Consider the following 15,992-nt stretch of genomic DNA (forward strand, 5'->3'; position numbering starts at 1 on the left):
TATATATACATACACATACACATATATATATATATCTATATATGTAATATATTTTAAATATATATATATACATACATACAATATAAGTATATAATTATCATATACAACGCGTATTTTTGTTTTTGGTGTGGTGTTAGTGTATCTTTCTATCGTTTTCAATTTGGAATATTGTTTTGTATTAATTCTTTAAAACATTGCAACCATTACTACTAATATAAACAAAAAAAATGAAAAAAAAAAAAAGAAAAAAGAAAACCTCGTGGCAAGAATTGCCATCCAAGACATTCACCATTGTGCCTTTTGTATATTCTGGAGAAAAAAAGTGGTTAAAATGAATTTTTATTTAAAATGTTTTATTTTGTTTATTTGCTCGTTGAGTGTGTGATATTTTGTTGTTGGTTTGTTTTTTAAGCATGGTTTAAATAAGTATTCCACCAAAGAGAAAATGGCTGTCATGACTTTTGCACGTCTTTGAGAAATGTATGAATGTTACAGCACATTATTTCCCAACTGGCTTCAAAGAAGTCCAGTAGATCCTTCCCGACCAGTCTCCCCTTCCGTGAGCGTTAGTCGACCACAAGTTAATTACACGGTCATAATGAGAGAAAGACGTTATATAATGACGTTTTTAGATGACCTTTTACTCCCAGAAAAGATTTCATGTTCGAATCAAGCCAAAGCACATTTATATATTTTGAACAAGGGTCGCCTAAATATTACCAGAGAGCAGAGCACAAGAAATGTGAATTAAGCCAACTTTTCGGAAACATCAAATTACTCAAACACGCTGTCTTGTGTTTTGTTAAAGAACACAACTTGACACCAGAGCCAGGTTAAGGCATGGACACAACTGCGCCGACCACACTGACCACAAGTCAGCCTCTTCAAGCAGCAGCCTCACAACCTATATCTTGGGCCTTGCATTGCTGAGTGAGTCCACTGGTCAACTCACACACTCTGCTACACAAGGTGCACGAGAGAACATGTTGGGCATCATATTGGAAGACGAGGGTGCCTCCATAACCAGATTTGTGGCTGAGTAGACCTAGTTTTAAGATGCAGATACGACCTCACTGGTCACACGAAAGAGATTCTTTGTTGCCCTTCACAGGAACAGGGTTCCACATGCTCCATACATTTTCTAGGACGTTTCAACTCAGTCTATATAATCCTGTTCGTTTTCGAGTTTTTTAACACCAGTAGCAATCAGAGTATTCCACAGAATCCCAATCCGGTGCAAGATCTTCCCACCTGTTAGTCTCGATATAGATCTTTTTGACTGCGTCTTTAAGGTGGTCTTTGAAACGTTTGCCTAGCATGCACTGGGGACGTCTGCCTTGTTCCAGCTCATCACACAGCATCTGTTTTGGCACGCGCGTGTCATCTAAACGGACATCCATCCAACCGTCCATTTATTCATCCATCCATCCATCCAAACACACATACATACATGTATCTATCTATCTATCTTTCTGTCTGACTGTCTGTCTGTCTGTCTGTCTGTCTGTCTGTGTGCCTCTCTCTCTCTCTCTCTCTCTCTCTCTATCTGTATCTTAATCTTATAAAATAATCAAGATAAAAACCTGTATAATTCACGTCGTCCTTCCTCTTTCACACAGATTAGTTAAGCATATAGAGTTATTTCCCCTACTATAGATATCAGTTACATCCCTTTATACGCTACGGCTGCTGCTACTGCTGCTGCTTCCGCCGCCGCCGCCGCCGTCGCCGTTGTGCCAAAAACGCAACACGTCCGTTTAGTCTCAGTTTTGAACTTTGTGTTGCATTAGTTCCGATGAGCCCAATGGTAGCAATGAACGAGTCTGGGATCTTTCCTGTTTGGTTACAATCGGCTGCCAGTGTCAATTTTCTGTTAGTAGTTATTAGTAATTAAAAGTTTGACAATTTTGGTAATTTTAGCCAGTCGTAAGCCACAGACACATTCATGTCTGTTTCGATACTAACAAGCTGAAACATGAGAACTCTTGTGTCTGTTGACATAGTAACAGTCTTTGAAAAGTCTGCGAGGAAACACGTGTTGACAGCAATCTTGTTAACTCGTTTCTTTTTGTCATTGAGCATTGAGGTGGTTGTGAGGTGTGCTAAAAATAACAGCTAAATAAGATTTTTTTCGAGAAATCTTTAGATTAAAGTTTATTTGCCAACATCTCGCTGAGAGCTTTAAAACTAACTGTTTTTCTCTTCTAAATTAACATAAACAGTTACTTACATGAAAGGAAATTACCAGAGACATAACACGTGTTGTTTACAAATATTGATAACACGTGCTATTTTCAGGATATTGACGACAAAATGTTTTGTCAGGCACAAAATGTCAGCTTCCAAATCCTGTTTCCTGACTGGGTGAAAATGATCAAACTTTAAACCTCTATAACTTTTTAAAAGCATTTTTCTGGAAAAAAATTAAATAACTCCAGCAATTCAGTTTGGAAAAGTATATTATTGTGCCAAATTTTAAAATTTTCAGTAAACTTTATCTTTTGGAGCTGCTAGTAACCAAACAGAAAAGATCCCAAGTTTGTCTTCTTGCTGTAGCAGTATTTAATTCCTCAAAACCACCCTCCTCCATCACTCTCTCTCTCTCTCTCTCTCTCTCTCTCTCTCCCTCTCCCCCTCTCTCTCTCTCTTTCTCTCTCTCATACCACCCTGTAACTAGACACACAATTGTCCTAGCAAGTTTAACTGGCCTCTACTGAGTGTAGTTTTAAACCTGAAGAATTAACCCAACCAAAGAAAGTAATGTGACGACTGGCTTTATTGCAGCCTGTTGTAAGGTACCTACTGGTACTGAGGTACCTACTGGTACTGAGGTACCTATGGGTAGAGTCATGAGCAGCTGCTGCAGAATGAGCAATTTCAGTGGTAAGAAAATCCACATTATCATCGGCTTTGATCCCCTTCACAATTCACATCATAATCAACATTATCACAATAATATACCATAATCAACATTATCACAATAAAATACCATAAACAACATAACTGAATCATCCTCAGTGTGAGTATTTAGAAGTGGACTGTACCAGGGTTAATACAAATCAATCAGTGTTAGTACATACAATCACAGATCAATAATAATCACTAAAATCAATTCCACATTCATCCTTACATTGTAAATAACATTGACTGTTTAATCATTTTTTTCAAATTCATTTTATTTCTTTCATTACAAAAATACATTTTTTTTTTCAGATATTTTGTTATCGCGTAACGCAGAAATATATTTTACAGTTAAGTAACAATGGATGTCAGAAAAGGGGTCAAACCCCACTTTTTTCAAACTGAAGTAGAATAACAATTTACTCAGAATAAGAGAGGGAGTAGCCATGAGTTTCATAGAATTTCTGACTTTTATATTGGTGAGAGGGGTCAGAGCAGAGCGATGTTCACTTTGAACTCCTGTTGGAATGTAGGTAGGGAAGAAAATTCCAGTGGGATCCAGAAGGATTGAGTGATATATTTTATGTGGGACATAGGAGGGGAGGAAGTGTAAAAGATGATAGGAAGAGAAAAGTCATGTGGGATAGAGGGTATGGAGCTGGGGCCAGATGTAAAGGATATGGACTTAGCTAGTTCTGAAGAGCAGTGGCCATTGTAGTAGCGGTACAAGAAGCTAGAGGATACATGTTTGTAAATATTGTTGAAGCACAGTTTATTTAAATTATTTTGTGCTTTCATTATGTGTCATAGATATCCAGAATCGGATCGATTTTGTGGATTGATTTTTCATCTGGAACTCAACATAATGCTCACACAATTAAGGGATAGAAACTTTCTCATATTTATGTTAAATATGTGTGTTTATGTTCATGCACAGACACACACACACACATAGTCATAAAGAGATGGTGGGAGAGGGAGAGACCAGCATTATCATTGCTTAATTTATTAATGAGCAATTAATATTCAAGCCTATGAATATATGAACTCTAATGAATTGCCACCTGTTTTTTTAGTATGTTAATTAATCAAGGTTAGTGTGGAGCCGAAGCAGTAGAGTGTTACTATGAAGCTTTGGCTCTGTGTTCTAAGTTTTAATTCTATTGGAGTTGATTAAATAAATACAAGTAACTCTCTCGGGCTAATACGGTAAGCAACAGCCTTTCTCTACAGAATGCTGGCCTTCTTTTCACAGTTAGAAATCAATATTTTTATTCATATTGGTTTTATGCGTAAAGTTAAATACTTTAAACAATGAATATGGTACTTTTAGAAAAAATACCATATTTATGAATTTTTAGTAGGTTGATAGTGACTTTGAAGTTCTGACATCACACAAACCAGCATTAGTATTTATATTCATATGTTTTATTTATTTTTATTTTATTCAATATCACAGTTGGTAAAGTACAATGTCATTGGTTATAAGTGTCAACACGCCTCTCTCAATGAATGTGTCAGGGGAGTGTTTGTAAATCAGTGCTGAACAAATATTTTACAGGTTTTGTATGCAAAGGCATACGTTTATTCTTCCATGTATTCATATGTCCCTCCAGATGGAGGACCCATTTCTCTTGGCACTGCCTGACACAAACCATTTCTGGCAGGGGACTGTTTTTCTGGACACAATAGGCTAGTGGGTGGGGTGGGTGAGGGTGCTTTTCAGACATCAAGGTATGATTTGACCCAGAATGCAAAGAGCCAGAACAAAGACCTCGTTCTTGTAATGCCCTGGGAATTCACCACCCTCGATTGGGACATTTTTAGTGACTCCATGGTGATGAAAGACAAAGTGGACCTTGGTGGGATTTGAACTCACAGCACAGTCTATCAGAACAAAAACTGTAGGATATTCCATCCAATGCTCTAATGACTCTGCTAACTGCACATACATAATTACATACATACATACACACATTCTCACTTATGTATGTATGTATGTTTCTGACCTGTGTCAGCTGAGGTTACTTCTTGTGAGAATCCTCCACGAATCTTCTACCATTTCCTCAATAAAATTAAACTGGGTCTGTGTTAAAAAGTCAATATCTTTGGGCTGTGGTCAGAAGGAAAGAATGTCTGAATAGCTTTCCCTACACATGTCACTTTGGATTCAGTTGAAGGTGGAGTGGATTGGTTCATAAACCATAGAACATTATCACAGCAGAGAGCAAACGCTATCAGAACAGAGAGCAAACATTATCAGAGCAGTGCAAAGTGTTAGCAAAGTCCAAAGCAAACATTAACAAAACACACAGCAAGAATATAAACAAGTGACATTAATGATTTCTGTTGAAAACCCTGAAGCTCTTTGCTAGCATGAAGCTCTTGAGAGGTGATATGTAGGTTCTCTCCCATAATTAGATCAAATGGAAATGAAAAAGAAATTAATATTCTGCTGTGTTAATTAGTAACTTTGGTGTTATGTTAATTAATTGGAGGTTAGAGTCAACTCTGGTTTGCATGAAAATAGAATAATGTTTCGCTAGGAACTTGGCACTTGCAGCTCCTTTGTTTCATATTCCTCTTTGTTATTTGGTGAATCTGAAAGCTCTAAGCCAGATTCAAGTTCTTTCAGTTTATTTGCCAAGATTCTGCTGGCAAGTTTCTGATAAGCTAAAGTCTCACTCTTTTCTTGAAGCTGAAAATAAACAAGAAACAAAAAAAATTCAACATGATCTATACACATGCAGACAAGGGCCGATTCATATGAAAAAGAAAGTGAACAAAATATGACCATTTGCTTATTGAGAAATTTGTAAGTTCGATTTTTGAAAATCAAACCAAATGTTCATCATTTCAAGCCACTCACTGAGTATTTCTGCCAAATATGGTGAAAATCCATTCAGTCATTTTTCGGTAATTTTGCAAACACAGACAAACAGACAAAGTCAAGTGACTACAATATCCTGCTTTCATTTACACACACATGGTAATGACAAAAACAAGAATACTGCCAACATATTAAAGAATGGTCATTGCTGGGGTTGACTTACCATTTCGAGAAGAACTGTAATCAGGTGGGGAGATTTTAAGGAATCAATATTGAGTTCTTTCAATTTATTCTGAACTAAATCCTGAGCTACTTCAGGATATTGTTCCTGGATGAAATTTTCACACTCATTTCCACTTTCTGAATTACTGTCTCTCCGAAGAGATTGTTTTAGAAGACTGGAACCTGCAGGAAAGGTAAGTCATATATATATATATATAAGAAGCATCAAATGTGGTGTGCAAGAGAGATGACTGTGCTGGTATGGTCATGTGTTACATATGGATGAAGACAGTTGTGTGAAGAAGTGCCACTTCCCAACTGTGGAAGGAACCTGTGGCCATTTTTAGAACAAGAAGTCTTGTGTCACAGAGCCAGAAGTGGTCTCAGTGGTGCCAGCATCAAAAGGGATAATGAATCAAAAATCAATCATTTTGAGACTTATGGTGAGAATATATTCTACGAAACTTTAGTATTTATTACAAGACTTGCTATTAGATGAAGAAATATTCTTACATAAATCTAAAACTGATTCCTTCTTCCCTCCGCTGGAGTTTTGAGATTTGTGCTTCAAAACTGGGGTGGAAGATTTCTTTAAATTCAAGTCATTGATTTGTTTCAACATTTGTCGGAAGCTGAATAATTGCTCTTCGAATGCATACCGGTAGGCATTGGCCATCATGAAACTGTCTTGAGTTTGTTGCTGGCTCAGCTCCAACTGTGGATGCAAAAGAGATAGGAATGTATATATATATATATATATATATATATATATAGAGAGAGAGAGAGAGAGAGAGAGAGAGAGAGAGAGAGAGAGTGAGAGAGAGAGAGAGGGGGGGGAGAAAAGACAGACAGACAGATAGATAGAGAGACGGAGAGAGAAATATAAATATATATCTTTTATATTTTACTTGTTCCAGTTACTAGACTGTGGCCATGCTGGGGCACAGCCTGGAAGAATTTTAGTTGGCCAACCAAATCAACTCCAGTGCTTAGCATTTTACATTTTTTTAGTCTGGAACTTATTCTGTTGGTCTTTTTCACAAAAATGCTGTTACAAGGATGTAAGCAAACCAACACTGGTTATCTAGCAATGGTGGGACACACACACACACACACACACACACATGATGGGCTTCTTTCAGTTTCTGTCTGTCAAATCCCCTCACAAGGCTTTGGTAGGCTCAATACTATAGCAGAAGACACTTGCCTAGGGTGCTATGCAGTGGGACTGAACCAGGAAACATGTGGTTAGGAAGCAAATCTCTTACGACACATCCACACCCGCACCATGTGTGTGTGTGCATGTAAATGAGCTTCCCTGCCATACAAGCGTTGTCCTCTATTTCCAATCTTGAGTGTAAGCATGCCTGGCCATGAATGAATTTTACCATTTTTGGAAACAGGTGAGGGTTGTTGAGAGGAAGGGCATCTGGCTCAATGAATTCCATCTGACACATGCAAATATGGAAAAGTAAATGTTAAAATGATGAGGATGAGGAGGGGAGATTTCACTTAGGCATAGCAATAATAATAACCTGGTGCTAGGGTTCAATATACAAACGCTTCAGAGTAAAGAATTAATTGATTAATTAAGAGCATAATATGAAGTTAAATAAGGGAAATAAGAATTATGTAATCAACTTCATTAGCTTGCAGCTATTTCTGCTATAAGATGCAGTGTACTCAGGGCTGAATGCTTGTGCATGAACTTATAGCTTCTTCAGAGCTTCTGAAATGCAAGTTTGTTTGGAAAAGCAGAAGATATATCAGAAGACATACTGAAGACATATCAGATTTGACAGATAGATTCATAGAGCGAAGGATAGAAAGATAGATTTGTAACCAAAAATAAAAGAAAGCAACACCACCACCAACACTAACAATAGTAAATGAGATGAAAAAGGAAGTCCAGTAGAGAAGGTACCTCTTGTTGAAGTCTGAGAACTTCACGGTGCATATTGGCAGCTGAGTAGGCACAAGCACAGGGCTCTGACTTTTGTCCTCTGCATATACAAGCGCCCAGGACAGCCATCTGTAATATGGAATCAAAAGAAGGAACTAGAAAACAACATGTATTAGGGTTTACATGGAATCAGTGGCAGATCTCATCAGCCTGTGATGAGACCTCCGACCTGACTATGCACGGTATGGTAGTGGTTCTTTTAAATTGAGTGGTTATGTGAAAGCATGTGGTTGTGTGTGTGTGTGTGTGTGCATGCGCATAACAAAGTGACCCACCTCTGAAGTTGTAAAACTGCTGTATCGATCGTTTGGGTTGCAGTGGATACGGTCATACTTCACCTTGTCTTGGATATCAAGCAGGGCCAATAACTCATCTCTTTCTCTGGTTATAGCTGGTATAGTAATGGAAACAATAGAAAGCTTTATGTATCATCATCATCATCATCATCAACATTATCATCTTCATCTTAGAATACCAAATAAGGATTCCTTACCCATTTTCTGTGAAAGGACTTTCTGTAATTCTTCAGATCGTTTTTCCAAGGCATTGAGTAATTTTGCATTTTCATTGCAAGCACTTTGTGATGAGAGGAAAAAAGAAAGATAAAAATCGATGAAATGCGAAAGATGGAGAGAATTTGAAGTGAAGAGATTAACTGCAATATTTTCCATGTTGGCATTGGTCGGAGGGATATTTTTATTTGAGTTGTATCAATATGACTGTCCTAAATGAAAGTCATATTAAATAAGACAATCCTAAATACACCGTATCTGAATAAAAGATGAGTTGGTCATATTTGGAAAGTCCTTGTGCCGAGTCTATTGGATCAAGTTTGACCAGGATCTATACTACTACTGCTGCTCTTGTAAAACTCTGGTAGAACTGGTAGATACAGTTGGTAGAACGAGAAGGAAGGAGACGGAATGAGAAAGAAGGATCACAAAGAAAAGAAAAGAGAAAGAAGGAAGAAGGAAAATAAAGGATAAAAAAAGACAGTAATGGGGGCAGTGAGGGGAAGGTGATGTGTGATATAACACACACACACACGCACACACACACGTACATACCACACGTATATCTGTGAATGTGTATGAGTGTGTGTTATGACAAGGGAATATGGATATTGTATGAAAGGGGAATAACAGCTGATGTGGAGCTGATTAGAAACTTAAGAACAGCTGTTGGTATTCTCTCTTCCCCCCCTCTCTCACCCTCTGTCTTTCCACATCTCTGTCTGTTAGTCACAAGTTCTTATCTTCCTTCTGCCCGCCTTTCCCTTCCTGCCCTCCCTTCCACCCTCTCACCACTTATGAAGTTTGTGTGAATATTCAGTCGACGTAGATTAATCATGCAATTATTCTCTTAAACACCATTTCATGAGTATACGTCAGAGACAGTCGTTAAGTCCTTCACTGGTACATACACTCATATACACGTGTGTTTATACACACACACATACACACACACACGCACATACACATGTGTGTGTGTGTGTGTGTGTGTGATGATGATGGTAGTTTATATTTATCATGCCAACATGGAAGGCAGATGTTAAGCAACGATGATGATGATGATATATATATGTATACACACACACACACACACTCATGCCATATTTTCCCTGTCCAGAGGTATCCAGTAATAGGGCATTTCCACAAGGTAGTGGACAGTGAAACGACCTTTAATTAGATGTGTCCAGGTCAAACCTACAAATAAATCAACTTCATTACTAAGAAGCCGTTGAGAAGCAACCATTGCAGGTGTCACCTGCATGCAGTGACCTAGCAATTAACACAGGTGCATCTATAAAAAGATTGAACAAACCCTATGAAAATGCTGTGCTAAAACGGTCGCCTTTAAATGGACCTTGTTATTTAAGGGTTAGGTAGAGCAAGCACTTGTCTTTTTGGTTTGGAGTGAAGGGTGGGTGGGTCAGGATGGTGTCTGTGTATGTTGGGGAGGACATGAGTACCTGGAACAGGTGGGTAGGTGTCTGGACATATTTGATTACAGGTGATGACAAAGAGAGAGAGAGACAGACAGACAAACGGATAGATAGACGGAGTGTGTGTGTGTGTGTGTATGTGTGTGTGTGTATATGAGTGTGTGTGTGTGTGTGTGCATTATGTTAGCAGTAACAGAGGGAGTTACAGATAAAATTCATGGATCCGCAGTGTATCCCAGCTGTTGTTTCACTTTACCCCAAAAGAGGCAACCAGAAGATTGATACCTGACATATATTCCCAGAGAGCTAACCTTAGCAAAAGCATGAGTAAAAGCAGCAGCAAAGTACAAAGAAAAGTGAGTTGGGGCATCCTACTTGACACCATTCTCTACAGGAATGGGTCCTGCCATGCCACCACCAACATTGACCCAAGCCTCCATCCCATCATGAAATGATTTAATTATAGATACAAAGTGATCCGGACATCCAAGTTTGCCAAGTATTTTCCATAGAAAGGCCCTATTCACAGTACATACATACATACATACAAAGTACATATATATAAACACACACACACACGCTACAAGTATATATATATGTATGTGTGTGTGTATATTTTGCAATATATATATTTGTGTGTATGTATGTATGTGTGTGTGTGTTCTAAAGATAAAAAGATTTTTTTAAAAAAGCGTCCAATGAATGGACAGGTATATTAAGTGAAGAGTACATAATTTATTTTCTCATTTTGCATCACATGGGACTGACTGAAAAGTGGTGGCAGTGGGGCGTCTAATTTTTGTTTAACATCAATAAAATTTACCATGGTGGCGGCGGTGGTGGTAGTAGTAGTAGCAGTAGTAATAGTAGTAGTAGTAGTAGTAGTAGTAGTTGCTGTTGTTTCAATGTTTTGGCCTACTGTGACTGAATGCATTACAATAAACACACACACACACACAGAAACAACATATGTGGCTGATCTCCCCAGACATTGGTGAATCAGTGTGTGGGGAGATCCAGCTGTTCACTGACCTCTTTATTATTTCATCAACCCAAAAGGGTGAATATTGACTAGTGGTGGTGGCGACAGCAGCGGTGGTGATAGTGGTGCTAGTGGCAGTAGTGGTGGTGGTGGTGGTGGTGGTGGTGGTGGCGGGCGTGGTGGTGATGGTGATGGTGGTGGTGGTGGTGGTGGTGGATGTAGAAATGTGGAGTACAACATTAAAAGTCCTGATATTTCCTCTTACATACCAAGTTCAAATCCTACCAAAACCATCTACACCTTCCATTCTTCCAGGGTCAATAAAATAATACCAGTCATCTTCCAGGGATAGTCAAATTGATTCCATGCTTCCCGGGGTTAATTATGCTTCCCACCTAGAATTTCTAGCTTTGTTCCATTGTGCGGTACCTTAATTTATATTTATTTAGAAGCGGATGGAGGAGTGTTCTCTGTGGAGTGTTTCATCAGTCTCCTCAAATGATGGTGATGATGATGCTGCTGATAATGGTGGTGATGATGATGATGATGGTAAGAGAGATGATAATGGTGGTGATGATGATGATGGTGACGATGAAGGAAGGAATCCTGTTACAAAAAGGAGGACTGACCTATCAAACCTATGAGCCCACGTCTGCTGGCTGTCCATCAATGTGGTCTCTTGGAGGCCCAAAGCAAACTGAAGACTGTTCACTGCCTGATGAAGAAATACAGAGACACAGAAGGCAATTTAATGACAAACCACAATTGTTTGGTAAGAAATAAGTTTTTGAATTCAGTCTCAGACAAGACCCTTACAATGAAACGAGACCTTTCCTGGCTGTTTGTTGTTGATTTGTAATGGTCTATTGTTTTGTCCAGCGTGCTCACGATTCTGCCAGCTTCCTGCCTTAATGGACAAAATGCCCAGCAGCTCTTTGTCCAGCCAAGGGTTCTTCCCCAACAGCAATAATTCTTTTCTTAAAGATTATTTCATAAGTAAATGCAGTAATTATTTTACCTTAACAAGTTCTTCATTTTCAGATTTGATCTTCTTCTCCAAATTACTGCTTTCTTTGCGAGACATTTCCATCTTGTTGAAGGGATTCCAATCAGAAGAAAAGATAAGGATTAACAAAGAATGACAGATGGAAAAAATAGGTATTAGATTAAAAAATATAAAAGCAACAAAAGAGAGATAATGTTGATTATTTCTTTCATTAGCAGATGGTTTCATAATAGGGTGATAATAGGTAATTCCAACGAAACGTGTGTGGAATATAGTACCGAGACGAAGTGAGGAACTAAACTCATGTTTGAATCCAGACATTAAGAGTGCTGAAGGACTCATCACCTGTCCCTTAAATTATTAGGGTTTATGTGACATCATTCAATGATTGTGTCTGTCAAAGCTAATAATCCTTTTCTGTTATAGGGCACAAGGCCTGAAATTTGGGGGCTGGGGAGAGTGGATTACATTGCCCCCCCCCCCCAGTACTCAACTGTTACTCGTTACTTATTTTATCAACCCCAAAAGGATGAAAGGCATAGTTGACCTCAGTGGAATTAGAACTCAGAATGTGAAGATGGACAAAATACTGTTAAGCATTTCACCCAATGTGAGAGTACAGTCAATTAAATAACCGATAGCACCTGAGTACATTGGTACTTTAGTACATTGGTACTTTAATATATTGGTACTTTAGTACATTGACCTCAGAAGGAAGAAAGGCAAAGTTGACCTCAGTATGACCCTATTCTGAGATTTTATTAATTCTGCCATTCTAGACACTTAGTCTGGTATTTTACCATTCTTGCTAGCCAAATATCAGAACAATGTTAGTGGAATGGTTAATGTTTCTTGCTAAAAGACAAACAAAACACAACAATCAAGTCCAAAATGGTTCAATCTTTCTAGGCACCCCTCACCTGTTGTTTCAATATTCTAATAGCTTCATACTTTGATTCCAATCTCAGTTGACAGTTTTCAAATTCCATCTTTATTTCTTCAACTTCCTGCAAGTAATTCAAACAAAATTTGGTAAAATACTTTTAATTTCTGCTTTATAAACAACCTCCAGACCTGCTTCTTCTTGAGAAATGACCATCCCCCCCACCCGACACCACTTACTCTACAATAATCTCCATCCATTGACAGCAAGCAATAATTCATATTCACCACAGATTGCCTGCCTGCATCACTCATCCTCCTCCTTCACGACTGATATCTCTATACAACCAGCATCACAACTCATGCTTCATACAATAATGTGCCTCACAACTTCACAACACACACACACTTCATACAGCCTCACAATAAAGGCTTCACACTGTTATATGTCTAAAACACATTTGTGCATGTGTTTGTGTGTGTGTGTGTTTGTATGTCTGTATTATAGAGAACATGTGAAATTACTTGACTACGAAATCTGTTGTTTTTGTCTTATTTCATTAAACAAAAAAAACATGCAACATCAACAGTGAGGAGGTCACAAGCCCCAGACCGTTTAATCGTGGACAGTGAGAAATGGAATTTAGGAAAGACATAATTACCTGAATCATGAATATTAATTTTTTCTCATAGTTTTTCTCTTGATTTGGTTTGAAACGGAACTTTTTTACATGAGCTGAAGAGAGAGAGAGGGAGAGGGAGAGGGAGAGAGAGAGAGACAATGAAAATATTGTAATTCATGTGATTTATGTGTTGGGAAAAGGGTGATTGATGACTTAAGAGGGAATGATTGATGAGTTGGGAGTAAGTGATTGTTGTGGAGGTGGTAGTGCTAAGGAATGATAAATGCATTGGGAGAAGGGTTAATGATGATTTAAGAGAGAGTGATTGATGATTTGGGAATGAGTGACTGATGAATGGATAGTGGTATTGATGTGTTGAGTGATGAGTGATGTGCTGGTATTGGCTGATGTGAATTTTTTAATAAACATTCTCACTACAGCAATAAAAGTTATTCCTTTATTAACCACAAAGGGTTTACATTAAGGAAAACAATATGGACAGCACAGGACAAATAGAATGTGGGGTTAGGATGATAATAATAATGATAATAATAATCCTTTCTACTATAGGCACAAGGCCTGAAACTTTGCGGGAGGGGCTAGTCAATTACATCGACCCCAGTGTTTCACGGGTACTTTTTGCATCAACCCCAAAAGGATGACAGGCAAAGTCAACCTTGGTGTGATTTGAACTCACAATCTAAAGACAGATGAAATGTTGCTAAGCATTTTGCCCAGCATGCTAACAATTCTGCCAGCTCACCACCTCCAATAATGATAATAATAATAATAATAATAATAATAATAATAATAATAATATGGATGATGATGATGATGATGATGATGATGATTCTGTCAATCTTGAGAATTTCTACACCTTTAACTGCTGCCAACAATCCTTCAAATTATATTTAACCATCTTGAAGAGAACGACACGTTGAACATTGGAGTCATTGATCTACAGACAGAAGAGATAGTCATGGATGCATCCCCACTAATTATATGTCGTTTTGATCAGAAGCAATCCAGGATTAAACAATGAAATAGGTCTGCTGGATCAGGGCTGACTGACCTGGGGCTAAAAACTAACAACAACAACAATGACTTATTGAATTCCATGAAAGAACCTGAAGTCACTCACAATTACTTGGTTCTTGATTCACCGGCTGAGTTGCCCCTGGCAACAAGAGGTCATGACCTTGTAATAGATGAGCTAATGTTTCCTGGATCCGATAACTGGGACGTTGAAATGATGCTGGTCTCGGAGCATCTAAGCTTTCATGGTATGTAACTGGTTGGGTTGTGCTGTCTCTGGACTTGATGTGTTCCATGTGCGGTTGAGTTAATGTTACTGAGGAATATAAATGACAACAATAACAACAACAATGACGACGATATTATTATTGTTGTTAATAATCTTTTCTTTTAACCTTATTTATGACAACTTGTAATATGGTATTTCAACTTTATAATATGTTTATTTATGTTATAAAAATTTCTGATTTATCACAAAACCCACAAAATCTTAGGAGATGATTAGGTAAGAAATCTAATGACTTAGCACATTGCTGGCATATTTTTTCTTTTCTTTTTTACCCCAGAATGTTAAAATGCAAAGTCAATCTTGGCTAAAATTTGAACTGGGACCTTAAGGAACTTATCTGAATATCAAAAGCTAATTCATTTGATGGTCTTCCAATTCTATGAATCTGTTTTCTTATCGTTTTCTTGCACAGCATATAACAGGTATTGCATGTTATCGATCCCAGAATTATGATAAGGAAATAAAAACCTCAGCATGATTTGAACTCAGAACTCAGAAAAAGGCATTGCTAAATACTGCAAGGCATTCTGAGGGCTGAAAAAGACACAATCCCAGACATTAGAATATACTCCTGTAGACCGATGTCTAAGGGACAGCTTTGTGTGTAAGGCTTGTCAAAAGATATGTAGAAGATTAACAGGCTTAAAGAAGGGTTCTTCCTGATACACAAGTATATGTATGTATGTATGTATGTGTATGAGAGAGAGAGAGAGAGAGAGAGAGAGAGAGAGAGAGAGAGAGAGAGAGAGAGAGAGAGAGAGAGAGAGAGAGAGAGAGAGAGAAAGGGAATGGGACGGAGAGAGAAAGATTACAAAGAGGAGAACCATACAAGAGGTGTACGTGACAATACGTTGAAGTTTAAGTTTAGATAAGTTAGGTAGATTTATCCCTGTTGATTTTAGACTATTGGCATCTGTGACAGACTTCAGTGTCTTTGTCTAACATATTTCTACACACGCGTGCACGCGCACATACACTTGTGTGTATGTGTGTGTGTGTGTGTACTCATGATGGATTTTTGTGTCAATTTTGACATCAGTGTTCTAATTAATCAATGGAACCGCCTACATATTGTACTCTAGTGCAGGTATCCCCATACTGTCTTCCATATTGTACTCTAGTGCAAGTATTTCCATGATGTCGTCACAGTCACTAACCTACATGGTTCTATCTACAGTCCAAACGTGACCAACCGCAGTATTATATTCAAGGCCACTCTATTCATTCGTTTTTAAGACCGTAAGTTAAAATTTGAAGAAGATTCGGCTGCTATGTATAGCAGGTCGAGTGATTGCCTAACGGTCGCCCCCCCCC

At 38.1% G+C, this 15,992-nt stretch overlaps 1 protein-coding gene across 2 annotated transcripts in view; it reads right to left on the reverse strand.

The window, feature by feature from the left end:
• Positions 1-113: 113 nt before the first annotated feature.
• LOC106874275 (coiled-coil domain-containing protein 125) overlaps positions 114-15,992 on the reverse strand; it is an 18,750-nt gene continuing 2,871 nt past the window's right edge. For both annotated transcript variants that reach the window (XM_014921945.2, XM_052974292.1), the window contains exons 2-12: positions 14,496-14,705; positions 13,394-13,467; positions 12,770-12,856; positions 11,862-11,933; positions 11,473-11,558; positions 8,410-8,492; positions 8,192-8,307; positions 7,878-7,985; positions 6,467-6,668; positions 5,955-6,136; positions 114-5,599 (exon numbers count right to left, since the gene is read on the reverse strand). In XM_014921945.2, the coding sequence (XP_014777431.1) occupies positions 5,444-5,599; positions 5,955-6,136; positions 6,467-6,668; positions 7,878-7,985; positions 8,192-8,307; positions 8,410-8,492; positions 11,473-11,558; positions 11,862-11,933; positions 12,770-12,856; positions 13,394-13,467; positions 14,496-14,705 (1,376 nt within the window). In that variant the 3' untranslated portion in view covers positions 114-5,443. The remainder of the gene's footprint in view (positions 5,600-5,954; positions 6,137-6,466; positions 6,669-7,877; positions 7,986-8,191; positions 8,308-8,409; positions 8,493-11,472; positions 11,559-11,861; positions 11,934-12,769; positions 12,857-13,393; positions 13,468-14,495; positions 14,706-15,992) is intronic.

The sequence above is a fragment of the Octopus bimaculoides genome, chromosome 18, assembly GCF_001194135.2.
Source record: "Octopus bimaculoides isolate UCB-OBI-ISO-001 chromosome 18, ASM119413v2, whole genome shotgun sequence".
Lineage (NCBI taxonomy): Eukaryota > Metazoa > Mollusca > Cephalopoda > Octopoda > Octopodidae > Octopus > Octopus bimaculoides.